The sequence below is a fragment of the Arachis ipaensis genome, chromosome B05 (assembly GCF_000816755.2).
Source record: "Arachis ipaensis cultivar K30076 chromosome B05, Araip1.1, whole genome shotgun sequence".
NCBI classification, from domain to species: Eukaryota; Viridiplantae; Streptophyta; class Magnoliopsida; order Fabales; family Fabaceae; genus Arachis; species Arachis ipaensis.
Window position 1 is genome coordinate 57,756,500 of NC_029789.2, and position 15,311 is coordinate 57,771,810.

The window sequence follows — 15,311 nt, forward strand, 5'->3', positions numbered from 1 at the left end:
AAAGTACAAGAAAGTAAAGTGCAAGAAATGTAAAGTGAGGAAAATGTAAATAACCATAAAGTAAATAAAAGAAAGAAAGATAAAATAAACATTGGGATCAAGAGATATTGCATTCTCCAGATTAATTGATTTCATCTCATCTTCAATCTTGCAACTCATTGACCTCTTGGCAATCATGATTGATTAAGCCCCGATTCCTTGGTGACTCAATCTCTCAAATCTTGATCAATAGCCAATTCCTTGGTCTAATTGCTCATGAGAAGAGATGAAGAATGGTCCCTGATTATACCACACACTTTTCTAAATCCAAGTAGTGGGTGGATTATGTCACCATATTCAATCACCAAAACCCAAATTTATTCAAGTGTGAGAAAGAATTTCAAGCATGGTTTCATGTTTCCTCTTCCAAGGTTCCCATAAAACCCAAATACAGTCAATCTCTTTTCCAAGATAATTGAATGCTAGAATGAATAACGAAATCCTTTCTAGTAAATCAAAGAGACATGAAGAGAAGAAGAAGAATAAAAGCAATCAATCCATTGAAAAACAATAGAGCCCTCTTTCCTAATGGAAAGAGTTAGTGATTCATAACTAAAAAATATTTACATTTAAGAAGGAAAAGAGAAGAAGATGATGGTGAGAAGAGGGAGTCCAAAGACCCCTCTCTAGTAGAATTCAGCCAAGAGTCCCAATTCTATGAAACTAAGGCCTTTAAATAGGTTCTACTAAATTATAAATTTAAATGAAATTGAAAGCAAATTACAATGAAATGAAAATAAACTATTCTAGATGCTTCTTGTGGCCTTGATTGATTGATAAGTGTGGCTTGAATGAGAGTTGGAGTGGGCTTGATTGAAGGCTGGGGGCTGCAGGAAGAAGTTGGCGTGTGGTTTCAAGTGCCACTTTCACTTGATTTTGCTCTTTGGAATGTGACCTATTTGACACGCTGTGAAAATGGAGTTGTTTGGGCCTTAAATCACTACAAAAAAAAGGTCTATGGTCACGGTAAAAAACCGTGACCATAGCTAGTAAAAACGGTGACCATAGATCTATGGTCACGGTTTTGGACCTATGGTCACGGTTTTTTGCCGTGGCCTATTCTCTCGTGGCCATAGGTCTATGGTCACGGTTTTTTTACCTATGGTCACGGTTTCTATGGTCACGGTTTCAATTTTCAAATTCTGACACTTTAGGCCACGTTTTTTTACCGTGACCATAGGTTAATCTATGGTCACGCGTAAAAACCGTGACCATAGCCTTATCTATGGTCACGTTTTAGCCTCTATGGTCACCCCTCCTTAAAACCGTGACCATAGCCTTATCTATGGTCACGGTTTTCACCGTGACCATAGACTTTATGGTCACCCCTCCTTAAAACCGTGACCATAGCCTTATCTGTGACCATAGCTCTATGGTCACAGTTTTTGCCATGACCATAGCTCTATGGTCACCCCACCTTAAAACCGTGACCATAGCTTTATCTATGGTCACGGTTTTTGCTGTGACCATAGCCTCTATGGTCACCCCACTCAAAACCGTGACCATAGCCTCTATGGTCACCCCTCCTTAAAACCGTGACCATAGCCCTATCTATGGTCACGGTTTTCGCCGTGACTATAGCTTCTATGGTTACCCTATCTTAAAACCGTGACCATAGCCTTATCTATGGTCACGGTTTTCACCGTGGCCAAAGCTTATCTATAGTCACCCCCTCCTTAAAACCGTGACCATAGCCTATCTATGGTCACGGTTTTTCGCCGTGGCCATAGCTTATCTATGGTCACAGTTTTTACCGTGACCATAACTTATCTATGGTCACCCTATTTTTAAATGGTGACTATAGCCTATTTTGTTTTATGAAATTTAATTTTTTTTTTTAAAGCATAATCACATCCCAAAATGATGATAATCACAAAATAAATCTAAGAATGAAAAATTCAATAAATGTAAATCATAAAAGTTTCATTAAAAACTAGATATTCATTACAACACTAACCAAAATAGGGTGTAATTTATCCATTACATGTAATATCGAATGAAGTATCTTATCAAAATGTAAAGAACACAACAAAATAATACATTTAGATAACCAAAATTATTATAAGACCCATCCCATTTTATATTTGTATAGAACATATTTTCTTCACATCATGTCTTCCTGCTAGCAAAAAAAATAAAGAAGTTAGAACAGAACAAAAAGGTTTTTGATGATGCATGCAGTACAGTTGAGTAATGAATATGGAGCACAAGTTAAATAAGTCAATCAATATGAAAATTTCAACCACTAAATAACAAGGAGCATTTGCTAAGGTTTTGAGCCATTTGGTAATGTTTATATGTTTTTAATCTATCTTTGAGTGGAGCTTCAACTCCCCTATTGAAGTCGCTTAAAACTGAAAAAATCCAGCACAAAGAAACAACCACAACTAAAATAGAAGCTTAAAAAACAAAATAATACCGAAATACTATTATTAGCTTCCAACCCATCAAACAAATTTCATTGCAAATTCTACATAACTAATCCAGCTCTGCATAACAAATTTCTTACTTGGTCATAAGCCCTCTGCATGAATGATGAATAAATTGCACAGAAAGGCTTGAGACCTTCACAAGCTAGACCTGCAGCAAATTTAACATTACGACATACACATACGAGTAGTGAGTGCCCTTGAATTTAATAGTCTACGTTTTGGTATCAACTAAAACAAAGGGATACGGAGATATGGTAAGATTATTGATAAGGATAGATTAATTAAAACTAAATTAAAGAAGAACTTGGAACATAAATAGGCCACATGGAACATAAATGAAGCACTTAGATACCCTTCTGCTGCCAGTGACACCCTTAGCCTAAACTCAAAGCTGCACAAAATAATAACTTAATATCACGCACTATTCACTATATAATTCTATATATAGTGTTAAAGAAATGATGGATTCTTATTACTACCTATGTGGCCATATTTTGAGATCATCTTCGGATGTTTTGAGTAGCAAGTCAATATGAGGTTTTGCATTGGATTCATTAGGAAGAGGTGGAGGATTTTGAACAATGATCCACATCCTGTTCCTCGCAAATCCATGTTGCTCTAATGATCCACGGTTTCCAAATTGAGTATAAAAAAAGTAATTAAGCACATCTATGATTGTATTATGTAATTCATTAATAGAGATTCATTACTATATTTATATATATACCTGTGGAAAACAGATTGGAATTCCTCCTCTGACTGCTTTAGGAGGATTAAATATTGCCTGAAAAGGAAGGAGGGAAGAAAATTCAGTACCAATTCATTGAGGATTAATTAACAATTTTTAATTTTCTGAAAGGACAAACATTTAATTAATTAATTAATTACCTTAGAACTAGTGAACAATAACTCTTCACCCCGTTCTGTTTTCTATGAAAGAACCTGTCCTCCGTGCAAACTAGCCTGGAGAAAGATCTCATAACACTTATAATCATCATCACGAGATTAAAAAATCAACAGAAAATGAGATGAGTTGATTTGGAAGAGAGGCCACACTGATGTAGTTGAGGATGAATCGCTATTGGAATTTTTAAAAACCCATCCAGCATTAGAATCACAATACTCAAGAGATGCCTGCAGGTTATATTTTGAAATCAAAAAGGCTTTATTATTTATTTAATACTTAGGTGAATTACAAGGAAGCGTAAACTCCCAAAATAATGCGATAATGCTTAAAAAAAAAGAGCCCTGTCAAACCACAATAAAACACATTTGTATGAGATCTGCAGAAAATGGCACTATCACATTCCTAACCAATAACTAACTAGGTTCCTGATTTATGCCTCTACAAAACATTAAAATAAAAGGAGAAAAGAGAATTAAGACAACACTCACTGTTTCCTTCAAAGCTTCAAAATAACTTGTTTGAGCAGAGAAGTCTCTAACCTTCGACGAACAGAGAAGCCAACGAAGATGAAAACGATGTGCTGTGCTTTCTGGGTTTTGCAAAACAGAAAAGAGGAAGAAGCGACCGCGTCGAGGAGCTTGGGACGGCGGTGGCAATGAGAGACTAGGGTTACTAATTGGGGATTAGATTTAAAATTTTAATATTTAAAAGTAAATTATATAAATTTATTATTAGTTTTTAATTATTAAAATTTTTTAATTTCAAAAAGAAAAAATATTTAAAATAATAAAAATTACATAAAAATCTTAATTAATTAAAACTCAAATGATTAAAACTGTGACCATAGACTCCTTTAGGTCACCCCCTAAAACTGTGACCATAAACCCTTTTTAGGCCACTCTTCCAAAAAACCGTGACTATAGATCCTTTTTTGTCACTGTAAAAAACCGTGACCATAGACACCTTTATGTCACCCCCAAAATCGTGACCATAGATCCTTTTAGGCCACCCTTTCCGAAAAACCGTGACCATAGACCCTTTCTTGTCACTGTAAAAACCGTGACCATAGACACCTTTAGGTCACCCCCAAAACCGTGACCATAGACGCTTTTAGGCCACCCCCAAAACCGTGACCATAGGCCCCTTTAGGTCACCCCCTAAAACCGTGACCATAGACCCTTTTAGGCCACCCCCAAAACCATGACCATAGAGCCCTTTAGGTCACCCGCCAAAACCGTGACCATAGACCCTTTTAGGTCACCCTTTTTTGAAAAACCGTGACCATAGCCCCTTTTTGGTCACAGTAAAAAACCGTGACCGTAGACCTCTTTGGGTTACCCCCAAAACCGTGACCATAGACCCTTTTAGGCCACCCCCAAAACCGTGACCATAGACCCCTTTAGGCCACCCCCTAAAACCGTGACCATAGACCCTTTTAGGTCACCCTTTTTTGAAAAACTGTGACCATAGACCCTTTTTAGTCACTGTAAAAAACCGTGACCATAGACCCCTTTAGGTCACCCCTCAAAACCGTGACCATAGACCCTTTTAGGCTACCCTTTTTTAGAAAACCGTGACCATAGGTACTCTATGGTCACTCTTTCTAAAAAAACCGTGATTATAGCTTTTTTTTTGGTCACCCTAAAAAATCGTGACCATAGACCCTCTATGGTCACGGTTTTTTACCGTGACCAAAAAAACCGTGGCCATAGACCCAAAATGTTGTAGTGAATTGAATGTCCACTATAAAGTATTATATATTGTTGAAAAGCCATGGATGTTAGCTTTTCAACGCCACTAAAATCAACTCATTTGGACCTTTGTAGCTCAAGTTATGCACATTTGAAGGTGAAGAGGTCAGTCTGTCGAGTAGCCCGACGTGCCACGCCCACTTCTGAAGTGCCACGCCCCTTTTGTTGTAAAACTGGCGTGCCACACCCACTCTTTGGCATGCCACGCCTACAATGATGCACAAAATGTTCCTCTCAGGCCATTAGAACTGGTGTGCCACGTCCAGAACCTGGCGTGCCACGCCCATTATGAAAATACAGTTGGCGTGCCACGCCTTCGATATCAAGTGGCACACCCAGGTTTTGCAACGCTGAAATAATGGCCTTTTTCACCTCCCGTTTTAACGTTCACCCTAGAGTGTTATATATCATTGGAAAGCTCTTGGTATCAGCTTACCAACGCCACCAAAATTAGATCATTTGGACCTCTAAAAATCAAGTTATGTTCCTTTGAAGATGAAGAGGTCAGGCTGGTAACTCTGCAGGGACGTCTTTTGCTCCTTGTGTTTTCGGGGTCAATATCTTCCTCAATTCTAGTGTCCATCATAAAGTATTATATATGGTTGGAAAGTTCGGAATGTCTACTTTCTAATGGCGCAGGAATCATCTCATTTAGAGTTGTGTAGCTCAAGATATTTTCATTTGAATGAGGTCAGGTTGGCATATGCCCTGGCGTGCCACGCCCAATGCTTGGCGTGCCACACCCATACTGGGGCTCAAAATCACTCCTCTGGAACTTAAGCCTGGCGTGCCATGCCCATAGCACCAAGTGGCATGCCCTCTTTGAGACTTGGCTTCACAAACTTGGCTTCAAAAACTTGGCGTGCCACGCCCGAAGCTCCAAGTGGCACGCCCATTGTTGAGAGTTGGTTCAAAAGCTTGGCGTGCCATGCCCAAAGCTTCAAGTGGCATGCCCAGCTTCACACGCCCAGCTTTATTTGTTATTTCCTTTCCCTTTTGTTGCTCTTTTCACCTAAAATTTAGCACAAACCCATTTCAAAGCAATGTACCATAATATATATCATTTGGTTCATGAAATTGTATTAAGTCAATGAGATTATGCTCTTTTTATGGTCCATTTAGATAAGAAAAAGGGGTAGATGATGCAAGTCATCAATATCCAATCACCAAAACCCATATCTACTCAAATGTGAAAAAGGATTTCAAGCTTGGTTTCATGTTTGCTTTTCCAAGGTTCCCATGAAACCCATTTTGCATTCAACCTCTTTCCCAAGATGATTGAACACTAGCATCAAAACGAAATTCCTTCTAGCAAATCAAAGAGAAGATGAAGAGAAGAAGAAATTCACTATCATTAATCCATCAAGTACAACAGAGCTCCCTCTTCCAATGAGAGGGAACTTAGCTTCTCATAGCTTAGAGAAAAGCACAAGAGATGGAAAAGATGATGTGAAATGTAAATCTAACTATACTTCAACAAAACTACCGCTCAACAACCCCTTCTCAGTACTTTCAGGGGCTATTTATACTACTCCTAGCACTAGAATAAAGAAAATACAAAAGTGAAAAGAAAAATACAATTTGGAGGGAAAAGAAAACTCAATAAGCGTGACCTTCCAGCTTGGTGTGTGACTGGCGTTTAAGTGGTGTGCCACGCCAAGCCTCCAATTTGGCTTGGCGCGCCACGCCCAGCTCTTCAAGTGGCACGCCTCATGTTTTGGTGTCCCTGGCGTGCCACGCCTTCAAACCCAAGTGGCACGCCCAGGGTCTTTTTAAACCTTGGTTAGCCTGGCGTGCCACGCCTTCGAGCCTAAGTGGCATGCCCAGGCCTCTTCTTTCTTCTTCTCCTCTCTGGAAAGTTGAACTAGCGTGGCATGCCCAGGGTCTGGCGTGCCACGCCCTTTGTATGTGCTTGGCCTCTTTGTTGGCGTGCCACGCCTAGAGCTCAAGTGGCACGCCCAGAGTCTCCCTTCTTGTTCTTCTTCCCTGGACAATTGAACTAGCGTGGCACGCCCCAGACCTGGTGTGCCACGCCCATTGTGATTGCTTTACTTTCTTCTCTAGAATTTATCACTCGTGTGCATCTGGACAACTGAACTAGCATGGCACGCCCAAAGTCTGGCGTGCCACGCCCGTTGTGGTTGCTTCACTTTCTTCTCTGGAATTTACTACTGGCGTGCCACACCCATGGAGAACCTTCTTCACTTCTCTGGAAAATAGAACTGGCATGCCACGCCCAGTGTGTGTGGCGTGCCACGCCCAACATTCTTCCTTACTCCAGTAGTTGGCGTGCCACGCCCAGCATCCAAGTGGCACACCTAAGTGAATAATGAGAGTTGACGTGCCACGCCTTCGACCTCAAGTGGCACGCCCAGCGTTGCTTGGTCTTCTCTAGTGTTGGCGTGCCATGCCTGGGTCTTCAAGTGGCATGCCAAAGTGAGGATGAGAGCTAGCATGCCACACCTTCGACACCAAGTAGCACGCCCAAGTGATTGGACCTTCAACCTCTTCTCTGGAAACTTGTACTAGCGTGCCATGCCCTACTGCTCAAGTGGCACGCCCACTTTAAGGTGGCTCTTTTAAGCTTGGCGTGCAACGCTTGGGTCTTCAAGTGGCATGCCAATGTGATGGTTTGGAGCTGACGTGCCATGCCTTCGATACCAAGTGGCACGCCCAAGTGGTTGTCCCTTCTGGATTGATGAATTGGTGTGCCACGCCCAATGGTTCAAGAGGCACGCCCATAGTGTGTGACGGACTTAGCGTGCCACGCCCAGCTTAGCATGCCATGTCCCTTTTGTGGCGCTCAGTATTGCTCTCTGAAAAACTATACTGGCGTGCCACGCCCGGCTCCTGGCGTGCCACGCCCATGTAAAAGACTCAATCATGCTTTCCTGGAAATCATTACTGGCGTGCCACGCCCACACATTTTCATGGCGTTTGTTCCAGGTGGCACGCCAGTTTCACACGCCCAGCTTTGTTTTGTTGTTTTCTTCCCTTTTTGTTTCTCTTTTCTCCTGAAATTAAGCACAAACCCTTTTCAAAGCAATGTACCATAATATTCATCAATTAGTTCATGAATTGTAATGATCAAATGAGATTACGCTCCTTTATGGTCCTTTTTAGATAAGAAAAAAGGGTAAATGATGCAAGTCATCACTCTTCCTTAACTTCACTATCCAAAAATTAATCATGACTTTTAGAGAAAAACATGCATGAGCTAGGCATATCAACTATTCACAATCATCCAATCACAATCACTATCCATAGCATAGCATATATACTAAAATATAAGGCAATATATACACTAAATAAGGTAAAAGAGCATGCCATACTAGAATTGAAACTAGAGCTAAATCAGGATATATATCCATCCAAAATAAAAGTGCGCAATGTAAAAATCAAGAGTAGCAAATATCCAAAAATTTCTAACAACTTAAAGCAAAATAGACATAGCTAGAGGCAAAATATAATGCAAAGTGTTTGGAGTAGAAATTTACGACCGAAAAGTGTTGCAAATCCTCCCCTCCCCCACACGTAAACTTAGCATGGTCCTCCGTGCTAGCAAAAGTGTCAGTCAACGGGAAGGGTAGGTTGTGCAGCCTCAGGCTGCGGTGACGGAGCTACCTCAATGTCAGCCGTCGGCATCTCAGCATCTGCCGCCTGTGTGTCAGTCTCGGCCTGCACCTCAGCTGCTGGCTCAACATCCTTAGCCTCTAAAAGTTCCTCAGGATGTCCAACTCTTCAATCATAGGGTTCTACTCTCTGGTTTACAGCTTGATGTTTTCATATTTTCGGTTCATGCACCTCTCTAAGTGCTCTAGCCTCTGCAAGAGCTTGAGACCGAGCTCTTGAGTCATGGGGGCTTGAAGACTAGATGATGAAGGTCTCTTCTTCTTCTTTCTTACATCACCAAAGCCTACATAATCCTTCAGCCAATCGCCATGAGGGATGTACAAGTCCTTGTTCGCCAAGGTAAGTGGATAATCATGTTCCTCCCACTCAAGGCTGGCTTTGGCAATTATCTTAGTGACTAAAACCGGAAAAGCCGTCTTTCGCTTGATAGATATCGGCACCTTCCACATCGAATGCTTGATAACCTTGGGCAAATTCACCAGCTTTCCCTCTAACATAACCCAAACCAAAATAGCCATCTCCCATGGAATAGTAGTCTCATGAGTAGTCGGCGGGGCATAGTTGGTCAAGAGTTGTTGCCATTAACTGTCGTCTCATGTGAGCAACAATAACTCTAGTCCATAAGTCCTAGTCAAATCCTAGTGAAAGACTAGATTTGGTGGAGTTCAAGCTAACAAGAAATCTTCAATTACCAATTAACACTAAATTCTTGCAATTCAAGAGTCTCTAATTATTCCAAGCTAAGGCCAAGAAAAAAAAATGTACTGCATAGTCATAACTAACATTTCTTCAAACACTTGGTAAGCAATAGTAAAAAGCATCATAAAATTAAGAAAACAATCCAAATTAAAGGTACCTACTAGCAATAATCAACAATGACAATTCAAATAACACAATTGGAACATGAAAAACTTCAATGCATTAATAAAATCAAAATCCAACAAGATCCAAAATCATAACCCAAAATAACTAAAATTGCAAGAGTGTTAAGTAAAATTAGATAGTAGAAACTACAATTAGAATAATAAAAAATGAAATTAACAAGAATCTAAACCATGGATTGAAGTGAAAATGAACAAGGAACACTAAAATCTAGAGAGAAGGAGGAGTTTCTCTCTCTAAAACTCAAAACTATGTAAAACTAAACTAATGGAATGTATGTCCTCAAGCATGCTTCACCCCCAACCTCTAGTCTTTGAATTGGGCTTCAAACTGGGCCAAAAATAGCTCATAAATCCCCCCCATCATGTTTCCACTAATGAGTCACATGACAGCTATCCCGCATACACGGATATGTGGTTCGCGTACGCGGGCGAGGAAAAAGTGAAGTGTGCGTACACATGTTGTGATGAGACAAACAACTTTTTGTATGAAAGGATTATTGCTTGGTTTAGAAACTATACTTTACAACGAGATTTTATTAGTGAATTTCTAAACCGTCAAAAAATCCGTTCGTCAAAATGGCGCCGTTGCCGGGGAGTTGCAATGGTGTTATGTTATTGGTTATTGTACATATGTGAATAGTGTGAATATCTTGCTTTTTGCTTTATTTGCTAGTTGTAGAATTTTGTTTCTTTTGTTTTCTATTAATAGTCCTTCCTAATTCATTACCCTTTGTTTTTTTTTCTTGTACCGCTTCATCATTGAGTTAGGTTAGAATCAAGTGCTTTCATGCGTATCACTAATCTTGTTTGTGTCAATTCTTATTTGATCTTGATGCTCAATATACTCTCCATGCTTTAACTTTACTCTTGCATCAAGTATCAGTTGATATGCCTTTTGCTTATATTGATTTCTCACTCACATGCTTAGCTACCATGTAGTAAAGAATCATACTCTTATTTGGCATTAGCCCCCGCCTATGTTCTATTTACTTTGATATCTTTGTTGTAGGCTTAATTTTCTTTCTTTTTTTCTCTCATTTTAGGCTGGCCACCAAGAAAGGAGGGAACGGAAAAGCTTTTAAATGGGGCAACGAATAAGTCATCCGCACAACCTTTCGAAGAAGCTCATCAATTGTAGCAACCCATCCACCTTGCTCTTCCTTGCATGCACCGAGGACGGTGCAATCTTCAAGTGTGGGGAGGTCGTCTGACCGATCTCCATGGGTAAAATTTCCTTTTCAACACCAAATTTTTTATTTTCTTTAATTAGATTAGCTATTGCATTGCATGATAGGTTGCATGTTAGTTATAATTTGTACATATTTTTACCACTTTTTTGTTATGGGTTGGAAAGCTAACATCCGGGGCTTCGAAACGATATAAGATTTGCCATAGTTGCTACACGTATGGTGACGCGTACGCGCATTTAGGGGTTTGTACTAGTGACAAACAACTGTTTGTATGAAAGGATTATTGCTTGGTTTAGAAACTATACTTTACAACGAGATTTTATTAGTGAATTTCTAAACCGTCAAAAAATCCGTTCGTCAACGTGGTTGAGGAGAAAATGAAGTGTGCGTACGCACAGCTGTAATGATGCGTACACACAAATGCAGAAATCCAAAATCTTTATTTCTTTATGATTTCCTATTCTTGCTTGATGCTTTTTCCATCCCTTCCAATCTAACATTGATTCCTAAGACCTAAAATCACTTAACAGAAATATCAGGGCATTGAATGGAATTTAAGAGAATTAAAATTAGAATTTTTGGATCCTAAAAAGCATGTTTTTGCAATTAAGTTCAATTTGAAAGGAAATCACAAGTGCATGCTATTTTAGTGAAAAAATGTGAGATTATGTGATGAAATATATTCATTTCAAGCCTAAATTTATCATCAAATATGGAGTCATCACTAGGCAACACAGAATGCATCGCAAAAATAATCTAAGTCTTAAATGGCCGACTTATAAAAAGAAATCAGTCGTTCGAATGTAGCAATGGAAAGATTCTTTTCCTCAAAATAAATTCTAAGTCAAAAGGATATTCATTCAGAACGCTTTTATAAAAGCTTTGCAACAGTCAAAATAACAACTTAAACAGAAATATTCATACCTAAAAAGTTGTTAAATTCTCAGAAAAGGATCAGTATCCACAAAAGTACACATAATAACATTTAATTAAAATGTTCATAAAGGTCCCACAAGCCGGGCCTTGACAAAGAAACTAAATCAGACCAATGAAAGGATTCTGTTCATCAGCACCAGTGGAGGTTTCAAGTGGAGAAGAAGAAGTTCGCAAGCTTTTTCCTTGGGCAGAACGACTACAGGCTGAGGAGAGGAAGTCGGCATGGTCTCCTCAGATAGAACGACTTCAGTTTGAGGGGACTCTCCATGAGGCTCCCCCGAAGCCTTCATATCGGACATGCGAATGTCCCCTTCTCGAAGAGGAGGGACAATCTTTCCATCAACCACAACCATGTCCAGGTTCAGAGGAGAGAGTTCCAAATCGGGAGCAATAACCTAAATTTAAGCCTTCTGATTTTCAAACATCTCCTCTGTACCCTCAGCAACCGACTCTTCCAAATCGGCATAGTCATCCTTAAGTCGGTTCACCTCCTCCTTCAGATCTAAATTTTCCCCAAAAACCCTGGTATAGCTTTCTTCAGCTTTTTTCATCATCCCCTCAGCCATCGCATAAGAGGCTGCATATTATCTTTCTTTTTTCCAAGATTTACGGAGGTCGGATTCCAGCTTAGATTTCTCCTCCTCCCACTTCTTTTTTGCTTCGTGAAGGGAGGCCACCTCAGCTTGTAAAGCCTCCAAAGAATACTGAGTAGCATTCAAAGGAGTCTTCTCCAGCTCCTTCAGCAAAGTGGAGCACACCCTTGCTGTTCGAATCCCACCTTGGATCAAGACTTGGAGGTGGTTTTTGATGAAAACATCATCCATAGCAATGAAGCTATGAGGAAGGACGTGTTTCTCACAAAACCTCACCGCGTCAAAACCAGTGTCATAAATATTGACACCACTCGATTGCAAAGTCTTTCATTTTTTAGAACTTGGCTCCGAGAAAGGGGGAACATTGGGGTGACGACAAAAGGAGGAGGAGGACGAGGAGGAAGAGGGTTTACCAACTTGGAATGAGAAGAAGTGCCCGAGTCTGATTTAGTCGGAGAAGGAGTATCTGACCTTGCCGAATTCAGAAGCTGTGCAGCCTGAGCTCTAGCGTTCCTCTTCGCCTCCTGAACTTTCTGGTAGACCTTCGAACCACTCTTCATTTTTTCTGTACAAGAACACGAATAGTTAGAAACAACTCGGATCAATAAACAAGTATTTACAAATATTAGCAATAACTACCTAGCTCGGTACGGACATAACTCAGCTTTCCGAGAAGAAACTTCTTCATATCAAGGTTTCGAGTCCGTCCCCAAGCCTCTCAGAAGAACTCAACTATAGCCTTCTCAACCTCATCCAAATCTATCAGGTTATATTTTTCAACAGGGGCTGCCTCTACAAAATATAATTGGAAGCATGGTTCATTATTTTCATTTAGGAAGAACAGGTGATGACCCTCAGCAGCACGGACTTTAAAAAAGAAGTTTTTAAAATCTTGAAATGAATCATCAAAAATAGAGAATACCTTCCGATCTTGGATAGCTCGGAAGAAAACCCGTTGTTTATTCGAGATGGAACTGAAGGGTTTGGTAAGATGGAATAAGAAGAAAAAGAGCTTCAAAGAAATCGAAAAGTCAAGTTCACGACTCACGAGTTGGTTGATTTTCATAAACCCCCAAGAATTCAGGTGAAGCTGCGAAAGCGCCACTTTATAGTATGACAAGACCTCAGTTTCAAAATGGAAAACTATCCCAAGTCGGGTAAAAAGGCTATCATACAAGAAAAGAAAATAGGGTTCTGATGTGGCAACTCGGCTAAAGCAAACTCGGTCTTCGGGGTCAGGGGCCACTAACTCGTATTTCACTTCATCATCTCTAGAACTACAAATCCTATGGTGTCTACAGAATTCATCTACAAAAACGTTATCAACTATAGGAACTGCAGAAAGAACTGAAAAATCTACCCATTCCTTGGACGAGATTTTTGAGACAGTTGAAAGAGACATATAGAAGAGATATACCTACATTATAAAAAAAAAATTATTACTACAAGTCGAAGGCAGGGCACAGACGAAAATAATCAACAACTACCGAGGGAGTGTCTTCAATAAAAGAAAAATGATATTGTTCTCAAAAAACCACAACAGTCTCATTTAGGGGCATCATAGCAGCAAAAGCAAACCAAACCAACAAAAAATGCAACAGAGCTAGCTTCCATGAAACTGCTAACAAGCAAAGATTCGCCAACAAAGATTTTACAAAGTTTTTCAATACACGGAAATACTATACAAGACAGAAAGCTAACCATTGTTTTCTTCAAAGAAACCAAAAGCAAATGAAGGCTACATCAAAACAACAAACGATCCCCGTCAAAAGGAAAATACACGCTCTTTAGAGTTCTTTAGGAAAAGAATAAAGCTTCGACATATGAGAGGAAAATGAAAAACTTGAGAGAGAAAGAAGTGCGCGAAATTCACAGAGGAAGAAGAAACGAAAAAGAAGAAAGAAAAAGGGGAAGGGACATTTATAAGGCCCAAGGGGCAAAAATGTAATATCTCTCCCTCATTTAAAGAGCATGCACGGTTACCAATCTAACTGCATCCCACCTGTCAAAGTGGAAAGCCAACAGGCGCAACGGTTGGCATTCCAAAATCACATCGTGTTTTCGACTTAAAAATAGAGGCCAGAGAAACCCGATGTGATAACTCTACTTGTCAACACCTGCCCGACGTCACGCATACTTGAACCCGACTTAAATCAAAGATCGGGCTCAAGTAGGGGCACTGTTCATACCCTAGCCCAAAACATAAGCCAGGCCCAAACCAGAGAAAGCCCAAAAAGACAGTCACCAAATAACCGGCCTCCTAAGAGGTCGGACAGGACACCACCAAGAAGTAACTCCCCCCTGAAGGAGTTATAACTAATCCCTACTATCTCTCACCCACTTCTAGAAGAGATATCCCAACAGCCCCTACTTTACCATCAATAGTAGAACTACCCCAACGGTGGTTATTGGCTCATCACTTATAAGACATTTTCGAAGCATAACATAAGTATAACCTGTCTCCAATGTCAAGTTTAATTAAAGGTGGAAACTCAGGTGCAGTCGACTTCACGTGAAGTTGATATCTGAGAGCCGTTAAATGATTTGACTGATTTGATTAAATTTTCATCTAACGGCTCTCAGGTATCAACTTCACGTGAAGTCGACTTCACTAGAGTTTTTTAAACTACAAATGTGTTTGAGGAGTTGAATTTGAGAATGAAATGAATGGAAGGGAAAAAGTTGAAGTGTAAAATAACTTTTTGGTAATAATTATTAAAAAGTAAACTACTACTATTTCTACTCACGAAAGTTTAGAACACTGACATATCTATCCATAAAAATAATAAAATTGATTTTATACCCATGAAAGATGAATTTTTATTGACAAAATTATCTAAATACTAAAAAATTATTCAAAATTTCTAAATTACACTCTAATTTAACATCAATTCTAACTTTACTCCATACTGCCATCAATCAAATCCCTAATCCCACTACTCCCAA

At 39.7% G+C, this 15,311-nt stretch overlaps 1 protein-coding gene across 10 annotated transcripts; it reads right to left on the reverse strand.

Moving 5' to 3' along the window:
• Window positions 1,937–4,061, reverse strand: LOC107643642. 10 transcript variants are annotated; one of them, XR_002362992.1, is made up of 8 exons: window positions 3,867–4,061; window positions 3,528–3,605; window positions 3,360–3,434; window positions 3,199–3,255; window positions 2,951–3,089; window positions 2,824–2,862; window positions 2,549–2,699; window positions 1,937–2,158 (listed from the first exon to the last, which is right to left on the reverse strand). XR_002362992.1 is itself a non-coding variant. In XM_021123880.1 (7 exons), exons 2-6 carry the CDS (start codon window positions 3,578–3,580, stop codon window positions 2,696–2,698), a joined length of 228 nt encoding a protein of 75 aa, XP_020979539.1. In that variant the 5' UTR covers window positions 3,581–3,605; window positions 3,867–4,061; the 3' UTR covers window positions 1,937–2,158; window positions 2,549–2,695. The 10 variants fall into 10 exon arrangements, 3 of the variants coding, with proteins under 3 accessions (XP_020979539.1, XP_020979537.1, XP_020979538.1); XR_001620972.1 differs by having other exon boundaries at window positions 2,796–2,862; XR_002362994.1 differs by having other exon boundaries at window positions 3,918–4,055.

What these genes read in the sequence shown, in the direction of transcription:
- LOC107643642 (XM_021123878.1), bottom strand. Translation starts at nt 3,580, where the DNA reads ATGCTGGATGGGTTTTTAAAAATTCCAATAGCGATTCATCCTCAACTA. An exon ending in ATTCATCCTCAACTACATCA is followed by an intron (nt 3,435 to 3,527) that starts GTGTGGCCTCTC and finishes ATCTTTCTCCAG; the next exon opens with GCTAGTTTGCACGGAGGACA. An exon ending in TTCCAATCTGTTTTCCACAG is followed by an intron (nt 2,863 to 3,198) that starts GTATATATATAA and finishes TATTTTGTGCAG; the next exon opens with CTTTGAGTTTAGGCTAAGGG.